The sequence below is a fragment of the Mixophyes fleayi genome, chromosome 2 (genome assembly GCF_038048845.1).
Source record: "Mixophyes fleayi isolate aMixFle1 chromosome 2, aMixFle1.hap1, whole genome shotgun sequence".
Taxonomy (NCBI): Eukaryota; Metazoa; Chordata; class Amphibia; order Anura; family Limnodynastidae; genus Mixophyes; species Mixophyes fleayi.
The window spans coordinates 361,239,182-361,253,719 of record NC_134403.1 but is presented as its reverse complement, the minus strand read 5'-3'; the positions used below and the strand labels follow the sequence as shown (position 1 = coordinate 361,253,719).

The window sequence follows — 14,538 nt, the reverse complement described above, 5'->3', positions numbered from 1 at the left end:
CCTATTTTAAAGGAGAAAAATGCAGGTGACCCAGTGACTCAGCCCAAGGTAGCCCACTACGAGACCACCCCAGGCCTCTGCCCCTTGTGCCACAACACCCTAAATACCTCTAACAAAGTGCACAGCCTGTGGCATATAGTCCTCTATGGGTATTTTAAATATCTTTTTTTTTTTTTTTGCTCAATTTCATTTTTACTGCATTCAAAATAATAATTACTTTTATTGATGCACGTGTGTGTTTTTCTACATGCTACATGCAACTGGTGAACACACCTTAACATGTTTTCTGCTCATTTTCCAGCTTGCAGAGGGCATCGTTTAGAGTTAGGGATAAACCCAGCTAGGAGGTAAATGCTGCACCTGGGTAAAGCCAGGGATTGGGGGCAACTTTAAAATGTGTGGATAGATTTAGAGTAAGGTTGTTTCCTAGCTCAGCTCAAAAATCGCAGCATTAAAATAAAGCTTCCCGGTATTTCTGTGCTGCGTGCAAAGGCCGCCAGGATTGTCCCCATATGCCAAAAAAAATAAGAAAAAAAATAGTGCACTTACCCTGCTTGCGTCACACTCTAGGTTCAAATATGCATCATCAGCTGTAAATGATACCCAAAGATACTACATATATGTGCTTTACAGTGTCTGAGCATTTTCTGGGGTTCAGGAACAACAATGAGTATTTTCCTTTCTCTATATACTGTCATTACAAAACCCCCAGACATCTTCCACTAATACCCCTTTCAGACTGCTACCCCGGCAATATCCCGGGTATATGAACCCGGGATATCACCGGGGGACAGTCCAGGACACCCAGACAAATAAAATTCTCTCAAGGACTTAAGCTGGGGTGGTTCCTAAAATTGTATAATATTTACCTTTTCTCCAATTACAGGTATATTAAACTTGTCTAAAAGAAATGTCAATGTCATTTTTTTCACTAATCCTTGTGCATTTTTTCCTACTTCACATGCAATCTCTGAAAGGGGCTATAACATCCCAAATCACCCCTTCGTTATCTCCCCTTTTATTGGTATACTGCCTGTGTATGTTTCGATTATTGATTGATAACATTATGAGGTCCAGGAAGGAAGGTGCAGACCGTTAGTTGTCATTTTCGTGGCGATATACACTGAATTTATTACAAAATATACTAAACATTATTCTCTAACGTTTTCTTTTTCATATTCTGTAACCTCATTATCCATATGACAATGTCTGGCCTGTCCAACTTGCGTCTAGTGCTCTTGTTGCCATATAAGCATTGTATAACCCCACTTCCATTAGTATTTTTTTTGTAATATATAATGTTTTACCTGCTTTTTTATGTATTTGAAACCCTTTGTATTCTTGTACCGTGACACGTCACAGTCTTCAGGCATTCAGAAGAGAACTGTTTGGCTAAATAATGGTAGATCTACAGATGGAAGCCGTAGGTATACATTGGCCACAGAAAATCCCAGTCTAATGCTGGTATGTTATTACCTTTCCTGGAGATTGTGAGCTCTAAATGAAAGGCATTGGAACCTAACGTTACTAGTTTTCTATCAATACTCGCGTTGCTTGTACTATGGTGTCGAACCCATGGCCACAGTTTTGTTATACAGCAATACTAACCAATGTGCCACCCATATAAATAAATTAATATATAGCCTTGACTACTTTCCTGGAACCTACTACTGAAATTCAACCATTACCATTTCTGATTATAGTCGGGTAAGAGTATGGGATTTGTAGATCAAGGTGACCTGAAAGTTGGGTCTTTTTTGTTTTAAATAATGGCCGTCTCTTGAGACAAACATTTCTCATTTCACTTGTTTTTGTTGGTGTCCACTGACTGGGGCTTTGCATAAGAAGAAAGTAGGTTAAGCCTAGCAAATTTTTAGCATACAAATGTATTTGTGTACAAACCAATGGTAGAATAACTTGCAGCATTTACATTGATTCCTATTGTTTCCGTATTGTCAATGGAGGACACTGCAATAGACTGAAAACTAACAGACAACAGAAATAAAGTCCCAGGTTAGCTATAGGCATTTCTTGTACCAGAACAACTAAAAATGCTGGATGCCATATTATTGTCATTACTAAACTAAATAACTTGTCCTTAAACAAATTTAGCTTACTCCTTTTTTAATGCTAAAAAAATGTACTTACAAATTCCCAACGGTGGTAATAAATTTTAAATTGAAAAATTATATATGTAATATTGTAGTAATAGTTTTTACTAACTGGCCTTGCCAGTATAATACAAATATCAGTAAATGTCTGTTATCTAGCTATCCTAAGAAAAACAGGAGTATTTGGAAGGTGTTAGAGAGAATAGGATGCCTTATAAATTCTGTGTTTCTACTGCAAGACAGGAACAGCAGAGGGCCAAAATTAAAGTGATCGCTTAGCAAGATACACTGTGATTGGTTCTCAGCTTATTTGACGTGATATGCAAGAGAAAATAAGCAATGCTGTTATATGCAAATGCTATTCACCAGGTATAAGCTCTAATGTCAAACACACCAAGGGATATATTTACTAAACTGCGGGTTTGATAAAGTGGAGATGTTGCCTATAGCAACCAACCAGATTCTAGCTGTCATTTTGTAGAATGTGCTAAATAAATGAGAGCTAGAATCTGATTGGTTACTATAGGCAACATCTCCACTTTATCAAACCTGCAGTTTAGTAAATATGCCCCCAAGTGCCTCCACCAAAAATCACTGCGAGGAGCACAGCTAAACATTTTCATGATCAAGGAAATGTCTGGAGCAGTGTTGGAGTATTTTTTAAATATAATAAAGTATTTTTTTACTGGACTGGCTCCAAATTACAGATCGTAAACCCTATCAAGATAACCAAAAATTCCATGTATACGGGATAGTAGATTCCAGACCTATATTGGTGTTCTTTGGCCAAAGTTAGCTTTCTCTTGTGGATTGTGAAGATCGCACTACACCAATGGACAGTGTAGGGCAAATTCTAATGTACCTGGAAGCATTACTACACCTAAAATACAAGTTAACTCAATAGTAATCATGTCATCATGGGGCGGATTGACCCATTCACAGCCATCTCATTTTAGGTTTTTGCGATGTGAGTTTTGTTCATGCATCACTGTTTGCTGAAAGTTTACCAAAGTGAAATTAAAACATTTTTCAAGGCAGACATAACTTTTTTAGTAGCATATTCAGTGGTCAAAGTGGAAACTTAGAAGTGGTGATATGGAAAATATATACGTGAATGGTCGCCAAGACCACTGAAGGTTTTGGAAACTTGTTCATTTTAATTAATTTTAGATGTTTTTTAACATATGTAGCAAAACACAAGGATATATTAAATAATGCAAGGCTACCACTGTATGTCCAGCTGCTTTCTCTCATTTTCCGTTACCCTTCTCCTGTGTCCCTCCAGCTATCATAGACATGTGGCTAAATAAGACATATAAGTAAGTATATAAGTATATATAAGTAACTCTTGAACTTTTGATGTTTGGTCCACTTGGACTTGAATCGCCCTGTCGAGCGTAGCAGGTCGATGTCAAAATCATTAAAACGGTGCATGCAGGCTGCTTGTGTGTCGAGTCCGATGCATGCGTACTTCGTCCGCGCTGGTTGTGATGGCACTGCTCAGCTTGTGGCGCTGCTCAGCTTGTGATTGGTCGTGTGGTCGCGCGCTGAGAGCTTACTGTGGACGGTGACCGTTATGTTTCATTACACAACTAACGTGTGTGGGTGTGTGTACAGTGATTGAATACGTGATGTGAGTTCCGGCACCTTTTTTCTAAAAAAAAAAGCACTATATAACGATTATGCAACAAGCACATAATTATTTCACCATGAAGCTTTAACGGTTTGTCTGCATTTATACAGGACCCCATTAGTTAAAATGAGTAACGAAGAACCTTTCAAATGCTATGCATCGAACATTTAAAATGCATGTGGCCAAGTGGCATACCTTGCATTATGTGTGTACGGACAAGCCCATACGGATTACATTATCTGCTGTCCGTATCACATTATAGAGTCTGACAATGCGCACTGAATGCCTAGAAAACAGATAAACAGGTCTTATACAGATAAAAATATTACGGTTGTACAATGTCCTTGTGCATTATGGGGTATCAGTTATAATGACAGTCTGCCATAAGAAGTACACCACATACTGCCACCCTAATAAGCAAATTCACCGGGGCTTTAATTGCAAGTGCTGAGAAGCTAAAAGGAACTAATGCAGGTTAAATATACAGAGTATTTAGTAAAGCGGAGACTGGAATTCCCTTTTGGTGTGACACATGGGCACTTGCCCTCCATGTTTAAAGCGCAACATCCAATCGCTCCACATTGAGACCATTCCTACATTTGAGGAAAACAGAGAGGATGTCACATGAGCGATTTAATCACTTGGATTTAAAACGCTGACAGCAGCATTTTTGTCCAAAGCGCTCAATAAAACCACTCTATGACCGAATTCCATTATATTTCATGTACTGCGCTGCAGAACATTTCTGGGACCTTTTAAATAAAATATAATAACAATATATTTCAGCTGACCGTCACATGGGGCGTTTTAAGGGCTCGTTATAAGGTGTAAGATTTAAAAGCACTTTGCTTTTCCAGACGTTATAATTATGCTTCAGCGCGTCTGAGAATGGAAAAGTGACTGGTGTGGCAACACCTTTAATATTATTATTATTATTGTTTATTATGTTTGTCCCAAATTGTAAAGCGCTACGGAATATGTTGGCGCTATATAAATAATTGATGATGATGATTATTATTCTAAATTAATAAAGCACCAGCATATTCGGCAATCAATATGCTATCCAAGTTTATTTGAAATCTAAGAAGCCAAAATTGCTTTGACGAGTTATAGAGGGCCATACGCTGCCAGTTGGACAACCGTGAAGTAGGTTATCAAACTCAAACCACAAAATTGTAACTGAAATCAATGAAAGGTCAAGGTCATTGCTATAGAATCCCACAAAAAGGGGGGGGGGGAATAAATTATATCAGAACGCCCTTCTGACTCTCTCCAAATGGCTCAACCTTGATAACATAATAATTTTTTAACTACATGAATCGCTCCAAAGGCAAAGGCAGCGCATTTGATTGTAGGACCTTTTATTTTCCCAACTTGTTTTATTCTGTTTCTGAAAGCTTTTCTCTAGTTGTTTTCTTGACTATATAAAGGTCTATATTATGATTGGCTCCAAACTTTAGCATTCAATCACACTAAAGAGGACCATTAATTCTAACATACAAAGTAACTTAATATGAAATGCATCATAAGGCACTCATAAATATTCGTCAACCACCCTCTTAACCTCACTACATTACCCTATTACCACCTGTTATACAACTACCCCTTGACCAACATTGTTGTGGGACAGGATCATTTAGCTTACGAGTCACTTTTACCTTTGCAGTCTGGCTGGGCCGACTACAAATGTAGACTTAACCTCATGTGTCAAACTCCCATTGTCCAATAGATTGTAAGCTTGCAAGCAGGGCCTTCTCACCTCTTTGTCTGTTTTACACAGTTTGTTTATTAGTTTACTATGTTTGTCCCCAATTGTAAAGCGCTACGGAATATGTTGGCGCTATATAAATAGATGATGATGATGATGATAAATATATGTAAAAGTTTCCATAGGTTAACAGGAGCTTTAATATTTTAAAATATTTTATATTGTGTGTTGCTTGCTAATGAAACGCCCGTCAGTGGTCTCCGACAGGGAGTCTGGCTTGGGAATAAATGCCAACCTTGATGAAAACATCACATATATCTTCAGTTTTATACTTACGTACCCAAATAAATATTGTATATGCTGTTATCAGCAAATAGGTTCTCTGAACATTTTGTAGTCTTTGAATGAGATTCCAAGGAATAAGGAAATATGTATATATCATAATGTAAAAGATATATATATATACACACACACACATACACAGTGGTCAAAGTACAAATTTAGAAATGGCGGTATGGAAAATGTAAGCGAAATGGCATGTAATTTTACATCAAAGCAGCAGGAAAAGTGGCGGAATGGCAATGCCACCACATACCAGCCCACTTCAACCAATGTGTATGTGTATGTATGTGTGTGTGTGTGTATATATATATATATATATATATATATATATATATATATATATATATATATATATATATATATATATAGAGTAATTAAATTGTTTTAAAAATGTATTACCATGGGTTTTAAGTTTGTCAGTCATCTTGTTGATTTTACGTTCCAATCTGGCATATCTTGCAAATTCATCCATCATACTGATACAAGTTAGTTCTTGTCTCATAATTTGAATATCAGCTCTCATCTGGTGCTCTTGCTCTACATCCTTCTGCAGTAACTTGGATACCTATATAGTAAAAAAAAGATTTACTCTCAGAAGTGAGAATAATGACACAATAAACCACTGGCCTATCATAACTCTACACCTGAGGGCTGGAAAATATGTGGAAAATAATACCAATTGGTGTGTATGGAGCAAACAATTCATACAGTAATACTTGGAGCTAGCATGTGCACACCTTTTCCTCACATTATTTTCTGAGAAACTAGATTGTATACTTCAGCAAAATAATGAAAATACAGAAGCCATCATTTGTAAACATACTAATAAGTTTCTGTATATTTGATCATATTTTGCAAGTAAATGTAAACAAGTCTTGAAAAATGTACATATGGTTGGCATAATGGTGGCATTGCTGTCTTCAACACACTTGGGGACGCACTGAAAAGCACACATCAAATCACCCTCCATACTTGTTTGTAGCACACTAGCAATGATGCTGAGTGCAAACTATCTGACCCCCTCTAGGTGGTCATCCTTGTATAGGTAGACGGGGAAGTAATTGTTATATGTACTTTAATGGGATTGCCGTTCTTTACAGTCTAACCAAGTCAGGAAGATACTGATTTATTTTCGATATATCAGAGAGGTTAAATAAGGTGAAAAAAGAAACTCATTGTGGAACAGGGAACATGGCAGTCATTGTACCAAAATGCACTTGCAGGAGAGTCGCTGGCTGCAGTTAGCAGCCAAAATAGGAAAATATAATCATTAAATGACACCTATGTTTTAGCAAGGATTTCTAGACGCGTTGTATGCTACATTTTAAGCCTGTGCAAAGGGCTGGTTCGTGGGGTAAATCTTAAAACCCGCCTTTAAATATTTCAGTCCAGATATTTTAGAAATGGCAAACACCCATGTTTAAGAATACAGATGTCTGTATTTCTATCTGTGGTTACTGTAATACCATCCACTCCATTTTTAAAACGCAACTGTCTGCTTACTTACTATTGAGGATAGGGCATGAAGCTGGCTTTTAAAGAGATTGCATATAAACACAGTACTCAGCACTAACAACCACGCACAGCTCTCCGCCATGTTCCCAGCTTGCGATCGCATCACTCAGACACACAATAGCAATCATCAAACCCCACCCCTCGGAACCTCCGAGGTTACCCAGGGAAATAAGATGCTTAAATCCCGGTACTAACGACCAACAAAACACAACTTTCTCGTTCTTTTTATTTTTTTCACGATTTCTTTTATTTGACAGTCACGGCCGCCACATACAGCGGCCCCACCCCCTTCTTGGAACGTTGGGTGAAGGAGTAGAACGCTGGGGCATATGTTTGGAACGTCGTAGATCATGACGTTCCATCCACAATGGCGCTGTCCAACCAATCAGCGAGCGACGTTCTATTTACCACCAGTGATTCAAACAAAACGTGAAAAAAAAACCTTCCCAATGGAGGGAAAAAAAAAATACCTAAAGCCGATTTACTATGCCCCCCCCTCCCATCTTCACACCCCCCCTCCCTAATCAGAAACAGGGAGGGGGGGGGTTGCGAGTTGACTGACAGGATAACCTACCCAGACAGGTGCCCGTGTTATGGTTTGAAAGGCGCTCTTTAGGAGAGCTGAACCAATGGCAGAGAAGAGGGGGAGGGACTGACGCTGGCTCCTCCTCCCAGCCCCCAGCAGGTTGGAGCGGTGAATAGATAAGAGGCGGAGGGATCCTATCCGGTTTGAACTAGTTCTCTGGCTGGCATATTAACCGCTTGCGAGTGCTGAGGATTGAGGTAGTCTTTGTGAGGACTCCATCTGCAGGAGGAAAGGGATTTCAGATCTCCTACAACCCAGAGCGTCCATTAGTGCTGGAGGCTGCAGCGGGTGCGAGCTCGGCTTCTTCGCGATAATATTTTTTTTTGCACGGACTATATATATATATTTTTTGGGGTAGCACAAAACCATCGCCATGCCCAAGAGAAAGGTAAGCTGCGGGGCACCATGCATGTATATACTATGTGGAAGGAGAGAGCGAGGTGGACTGTCAAGGACGCATTCTGCTTACATCGCGGTGCAGGGTCCGGCGGGAACCGCTGCACAGTTCTACGCGCTTTTATTATCCGCTTCTGTGTTTTACCGCCAAATAGTTCCAGCGAAGTATCTATTGTTCTGTGGGCGCCGGGTCATTGTCTTCGCGGATTATCCCGCGCGTTGCATTATGGCGCGCATTTGGGACAGATTTTACATCCAGGGTTTATTTTTATATCTTGTTACATATAACTCCCGGTTATGGCGGGATTTGTGCATCGCGCGTTATTATTGGGAATTTTTTTTAGACGTTTCTCTTTAATTTTACATTTTTTTTTTTATTTTTATCACATTTTGGTTTTTATTTTCCTGTCATGTCTTCGGTAAAGCGCAGGGAGACCGTGTCGCCGAAGGGTCTGTGCAGCTATAGAGGGGGAGGGGGAGGCGGGGTGACTGAGGAGGGAGAGTAATGGCGCGGACTTGGAAGGAAAGGATCAGTCTGTCTCCCCCCTCCTCCTCCCCTCCGCAGCCCTCGGTGGCGGGTTCTCCTCTGCGCTCTCCTGCGCGCACTGGTTAATTAGCAGCGGGGAGGTCCCCGGGCGTTCTAGAACGTTCCGGCCGCGGCTCAGCCAATGGGCGTGCGACGGGGCTCGTGACGTCACGACTCATCGAGTCCTCCTGTTGGTGTGTGTATATGTGAGTGCTGTGATGACCCCTTGGTTGGGAGAAGAAGCTCTCGCTGTCTTCATAGAGAGGGCATGATCCATGGCGGCGGGGGAGGGGCGCACAGCGCCATTTGCCTGAGCGCTTGTTTGTTTATAAGCCAGCTTACATTCTTGCAGCGCGCGCGAGCACACACCCCCTCCCATCTATTCTCTTACTATGGTTGAGTCCTAAGCCCCGCTGTTGTATTAGCGCCCTCTGCTGGTTTGTGTGTAGTTGGAGGACTGTGAACCTGTTGCAGTAAAGTAGCATAGTGTGTGTTTTATTTTCAAGGTCAGGTTTATTAAGTTAATGGTGACTGCCTGTATTACAACAGGTTTGTTTTTTTTATTTTGCATATAACTTAAATTTTCTTTATCTTTTCCTCAGGTCAATGCTGCTGATGCTGGAGATGCCAAGGATGAGGTAAGAGTCCCTTTGACTCACCACAACTTTCTATTTCTTTTTATTTTGTATTTGCAGGAAATAACTTTTGTTTCTAATTTCTTTGTTTATTGCAGCCCAAGAGGAGGTCGGCACGGTTGTCAGCTGTAAGTATCTCTTGCTAACCAACTAGTATTATACTTTACTGTTTAGACAGAAGGCACAGCCATTGGAGGGTTTGCTTTTGTAAATAAACTGAAACTTTCAGTTTAAAGCTGGATTATTAAATGTTGACCTATACTAGCTCCTGTTTATAAACTCTTAGCAGTCTTATGCTGTGCAATTATTGCCACATGTAATTTTAGTCAAAACAATGAGTCTTGTATGAACTCTTAATATCAGGAGTTTCTGGTTACGTGAGATTTAATGTCTTCTCCCTTCTTTCAGAAACCAACCCCAGCAAAGGCCGAGCCCAAGCCAAAAAAGGAAAAGGCTGCAGTTAAGGTAAGTCAATCATAACTTATTGAATGTGTGCTTTTAAAAGCTTGTATTAAAAGAAAATACATCTACAACAGTGTTGTAGGCAGTATTGGAATCTGCTGCATGGGTAACTATATTTAAAAATTGTAAGTGAGGCTTACCGTTTGTATTGATTATGTAAATTGTAGGAGAATGGTTGATGTGTTATTGCATAAGGAGACCAGGGGGTACTTGTGTGTAACTGCATTTACCCCTGGTCTCCTCATTTGGACTCTTCTGGAACAGCATTCGTCTTAGAATCTCTCCAGAGACCCTTGTTATCATTTTGTTTCCATAAAACATACTTGTAGATGTTGCAGACAGGGTAATGAGTAAACTCCTTACACTTAACAGCTTTTACAGTACATGAAGTCTTAAATGCTGATCTGTTCAGTACAGTTGAGGGTAAACAAGTAACATTTTCTTCTTTGCGTCTAGGAAAAGGTTGAGGAGAAGAAAGTTCCAGCTAAGGGAAAGAAGGGAGCTAAAGGCAAGCAGACCGAAGAGGCTAACAAAGAGGAGGCCAAGGACGACCTGCCATCTGAAAATGGAGAGACAAAAAGCGATGAGGTCAGTAACATTGATTAATACACACCCTGCCATTTGTTGAAGTGATACCCCGCTCAGGTTTTGCCACTTGGGTATATTTACTAAACTGCAGGTTTGACAAAGGGGAGATGTTGCCTATAGGCAACTAATCAGATTCTATTTGTCATTTGTTTAGTACATTCTGAAAAATGACAGTAGAATCTAGTTGCCTATGGCAACATCCACTTTTTCAAACCTGTTTAGTAAATATACCTCTTAGTATGCTTTGACTAGGGTGAAATGATTTCAATACGCCTCTTGTAATTGGGGAAGCGAATATATTTTGTGTACCTATTTTCAGCCGTTTTGTAGGCTGAGAATAGTTCTCATTATATTGCCAAGATACAAGTTTAGAATGTTAACTGTTGTGGCTTTTGTGATACTTTGTTTGCCCAACTTTTCCTGCCTTAGTGGTAGTTTATTAATATACCTCGGTTTGTAATCTTAACAAGCATTTGCAAATTGCATTTCTCTAGCTTGTATTTTCTTTTTGTGAATAAGAATAATGGGTAGAGTCACCATGCTTAAAACTTATTTTACTACTTGGTCCCATATAGTCACTCGCTGTTGGCTTTACCATGAGGCTGTTTAGAAATCTGGTACTGTATTTAACCACAATTAATGCTCAATTTTCGTTGTTCAAGGTTGTTCTACTTGTCATGGCAAACCGTCTTTTACAGTGTTGACAATCTAAGACCTACATATCTGGGGGGGGAATTGTTATTTGCAATGATTACTTCTCTTCTGTTTAAAATATGTTGTGTTTTTGTTCTTTAGGCCCCAGCGTCTGATGGAGGAGACAAGGAATCGAAATCTGAATAACTTACATCTTGTTCCAAGTCTTTTATCAGTGGTTCCTGTACCTCCCTTGTACAATTCAGAGGAATATTTTTATCAACTATTTTGTAAATGCAAGTTTTTTAGTAGTTTAATTCTAGAAAACACATTTTTAAAATAGGAGGGAATCCCCACCATGTCTCTGTTTTTGAGGTTGTCTTATTTTGTTAATGTTATTACATGTTTTGAATAAAATGTAAAGCCCATTTTAGAGGAGTTTGTACCTGAAATTATTTGCTGTTGGAAGAGGAGGCAAAAAACAAATACCACGGGTATCTTGTGACAAGACAATTGTTAAAAGTGCACCCAAAATTACCTTTTTTCCACTCACTCCACCTATGCCCTCTATTTCCCTGGCACAGGGATGGCAATGCCTGGTATTTAAACCTAGCTCCAAATAGATTTCAAGGTTTTATTTTATCTTAACATTTTAACTGTTCTCTGTACCCATATTGTCTTGCGTACAATTTTTACAACCTAATAAAAATCCCCTGGTGTTGGATTTCCCTCTAAAAAAAAAATTGTGTACTTATCTGTGTTACCATATTTTTTTTTTTGTTCCTATATTTGGGTAGTGGTATTTTATTTTCAGTAACTATGTAAAAGTGCTGTGAATCTTTTGAAACCTTTTGAGTGTGTAGTGAGTGTGATGTTGAAGTACTGGGAAGTTTAAGACGGTTAAGTTGTCAACCACTTTGCTCCCCAGGGCGGCTGCATTATTTTTGTTTTTCATAATATTTTACCCCACTTTTCCCCCTTTGCAGAGGATGAGTTAAGCTAATACATTGAAGATACTGGTACGAGGGGTGCTCTTATTTTTTACAAAAAAAAAAAACAACTTGTCTTTGAGCTTTCAAGCTGGAAAGCCGCTAGGGTTTTTGGATTCTGACGTTAAGTTGACTACATGTTTTTATTCCTAGATTTCCAGTCTAGTAGAGTTTAAGGAAAAAAAAAAAAATGTACAGAATTGTTCATAGTGTCTGTGTACTTATCACCAAACCAATAAAACCTGGTTGAAAAATGTAACTTTTCTGTTGGGTTGTGAATTGTGATTTCTCAGGCAATCTCTTTTGTACGATGGTTGTGTTTTATAATACAGCCCGTGTCATTTGGTGTTTCCATACGTCCCAGTTATCCTGAGTGTTTAAAGTGTAACACTTCAAACATGCTGTTGGAGAGTTTATTTCCAGGTCTTGTGTTATTTGAAGGTAATAGGCTGTAACTACACGTTGGCGATGTAAGCGGTAGCTTTCATCGCTGCATGATTAATTGTACTATTCCCTAATAAGGAAGTCCATATTATGGTCCCTAATTTACGTTAATAGATAGCAGCACTTGCATTTATTTTGAGGTGCAGTCCAAGTAAACTGATCACAGGCTACTGTGTAAGATTTGGCTTGATGTGCGATGCTTTAAGACAATACTTTCACATTAGACAGCTGTAACTTAATTGGCTTCTGCTTGCTATTCTGCCACTCTGTGCTATTCAGTCTTGCCTTTATGTAATTGACAGTTGCCATCCATGAATTTCACATGACCCAGCTGTGCTCAGTTTGTCTGTACATCAGCTCTCTGCTGTCAAAAATAATCATTGGCTGAAAAGCAGAGAGAATGCAATGATAATGGAAGTTTAGCTTGCAAATTTCGGAAGGGTAACATGTATACTTGTCAGAAAATCCCAATATTAACTGGGGTTGTCAAGTGCAAGTAAGATGGGTTTGTATAACTATTCTGCTTGTCGACTCCTGCTTCTCCTATATTGTCTTACTTTGGGTTACAGTGCTGGCTTAAGTCCACATTGGCTGTTCATAGGAAGGCAAAGCTTCTGGCTGGTGTCATAGGATTTCAGTTTGCAAAAAAGAATTGAGACTATGATAAGGGAAAAGGTAATCGGGCTTTATACTTTAATAAATGGTGCACACGGTACTATTTTCTGTATGGCATACTTAACTGTCTCGTGCCTGTGGGCAAAGATTTAGGGTAATGCCACACAAGCGTGCACTAACTTAACTAGCTGCTAAAGAAGCAGGAGTAGCTTATGTGGACCATATAGGAATCTTATTTGTAGTGTGTAGCTTTGTTTTTTGTTTTGTTTTTTTCCAACATTTTTACTTTAGACTTTTGTTTAAACGGTTATTGCTTTATCTAGGACATTAAAATTATCCCATCACTCTACACACATTTTTAAGATCGTTTTCCTGCTCCAGCAACAGGGGGAGATGGTGACGAGGGATTCAGTGTTTCAAGCGCATGTCATGTCCTATTATGGTTGGGGTTTTTGTCAGGAATATCTACTGTAGACAATGGTCAGTTTACAACAATTGGTCATGAGGTTTTGTAGCCAAACAAACATTTACTCTGGAGAACAGAACACTGCAAGTTATGAGCAATCATATATATCCAGTAAGTCAAGAAAAAAAAGTTCCAGTGGTAGTCAACATCCCAGTGACAAACGCAGACATTAAAACCCCTGACGGGATGAAACCGAAGGTGTAATGGACAACAGTGATACTGACCACTTCAAAAACAGCTGTGCAACAATCGCACGAAGATCCCAGCATCCTCAAATGACCTCGCTTTCAAGGGCCACAGTCTGATTTGTGCTGATAATTTAAGGAGGTGCTGGCTGTGTACAATGTTTTGGGCTCTAGAGAACATTGTACAATTGGCAAATTGTACAAATTTTCAACGGCACTAACCAGACTGTGGCTCTTGGAAGTGACATCGTTGGAGGCTGATGGGATCTTTCGTCTGAATTGTTTCATATCTTTTTGACACTGTTGGTGTTCACACTGTCGGCCATTACTCCTTCGGTGTCATCCTGTCAGGGGATCCGATGTCTGTGTTTACGCCACCGGGATAAGGTTCCTGACCTAAGTTCTGTGTAGAGGACTACATTTTGCAGTACTGCAAATTATTTGAACATTTTTTTTGTGAGCTTTGGAAGCTAACATAAGGCTAGTTTTAAAACCGAACAGCTTGAGCCATCCTGTTTTGTTTTTTGTTTTAATGATTGGTGTAAAAACTACTTTAAACCACCAGAAAAATAGCACTTTTTTCTTCTGGTAGATGAGAGCTCCGAACACAACAAGGGGAAGCTCTTCTTTTACAGAAGAAAAATCTAACATTTTGTTTAAAGAAAAAAAATACAATTCTCAACAGCCCAAAACGAAAGCAGACT

General features: G+C 39.3%; 2 protein-coding genes across 4 annotated transcripts in view; one reads left to right on the top strand and one right to left on the bottom strand.

The window, feature by feature from the left end:
- The window catches only part of GET1 (guided entry of tail-anchored proteins factor 1), a 98,960-nt gene extending 91,472 nt beyond the window's left edge, over nucleotides 1–7,488 (bottom strand). Inside the window, exons 1-2 of one of the 3 annotated variants that reach the window (XM_075197261.1) lie at nucleotides 7,470–7,488; nucleotides 6,194–6,359 (exon numbers count right to left, since the gene is read on the bottom strand). In XM_075197261.1, the coding sequence (XP_075053362.1) occupies nucleotides 6,194–6,317 (124 nt within the window). In that variant the 5' untranslated portion in view covers nucleotides 6,318–6,359; nucleotides 7,470–7,488. The other 2 variants (XM_075197259.1, XM_075197260.1) reach the window with 2 other exon arrangements.
- A 549-nt stretch (nucleotides 7,489–8,037) lies between these two features.
- HMGN1 (high mobility group nucleosome binding domain 1) lies at nucleotides 8,038–12,383 on the top strand. The gene is made up of 6 exons (XM_075197262.1): nucleotides 8,038–8,283; nucleotides 9,420–9,455; nucleotides 9,551–9,580; nucleotides 9,861–9,917; nucleotides 10,371–10,502; nucleotides 11,298–12,383. Exons 1-6 carry the CDS (start codon nucleotides 8,269–8,271, stop codon nucleotides 11,340–11,342), a joined length of 315 nt encoding a protein of 104 aa, XP_075053363.1. The 5' UTR covers nucleotides 8,038–8,268; the 3' UTR covers nucleotides 11,343–12,383.
- The last annotated feature ends 2,155 nt before the right edge of the window (nucleotides 12,384–14,538 follow it).

Excerpts from the sequence above, each read along its gene's own strand:
- HMGN1 (XM_075197262.1), top strand. Across the intron at positions 9,456-9,550 it reads CTGGAGATGCCAAGGATGAG|CCCAAGAGGAGGTCGGCACG; the intron begins GTAAGAGTCCCT and ends TGTTTATTGCAG. Across the intron at positions 10,503-11,297 it reads GAGAGACAAAAAGCGATGAG|GCCCCAGCGTCTGATGGAGG; the intron begins GTCAGTAACATT and ends TTTGTTCTTTAG.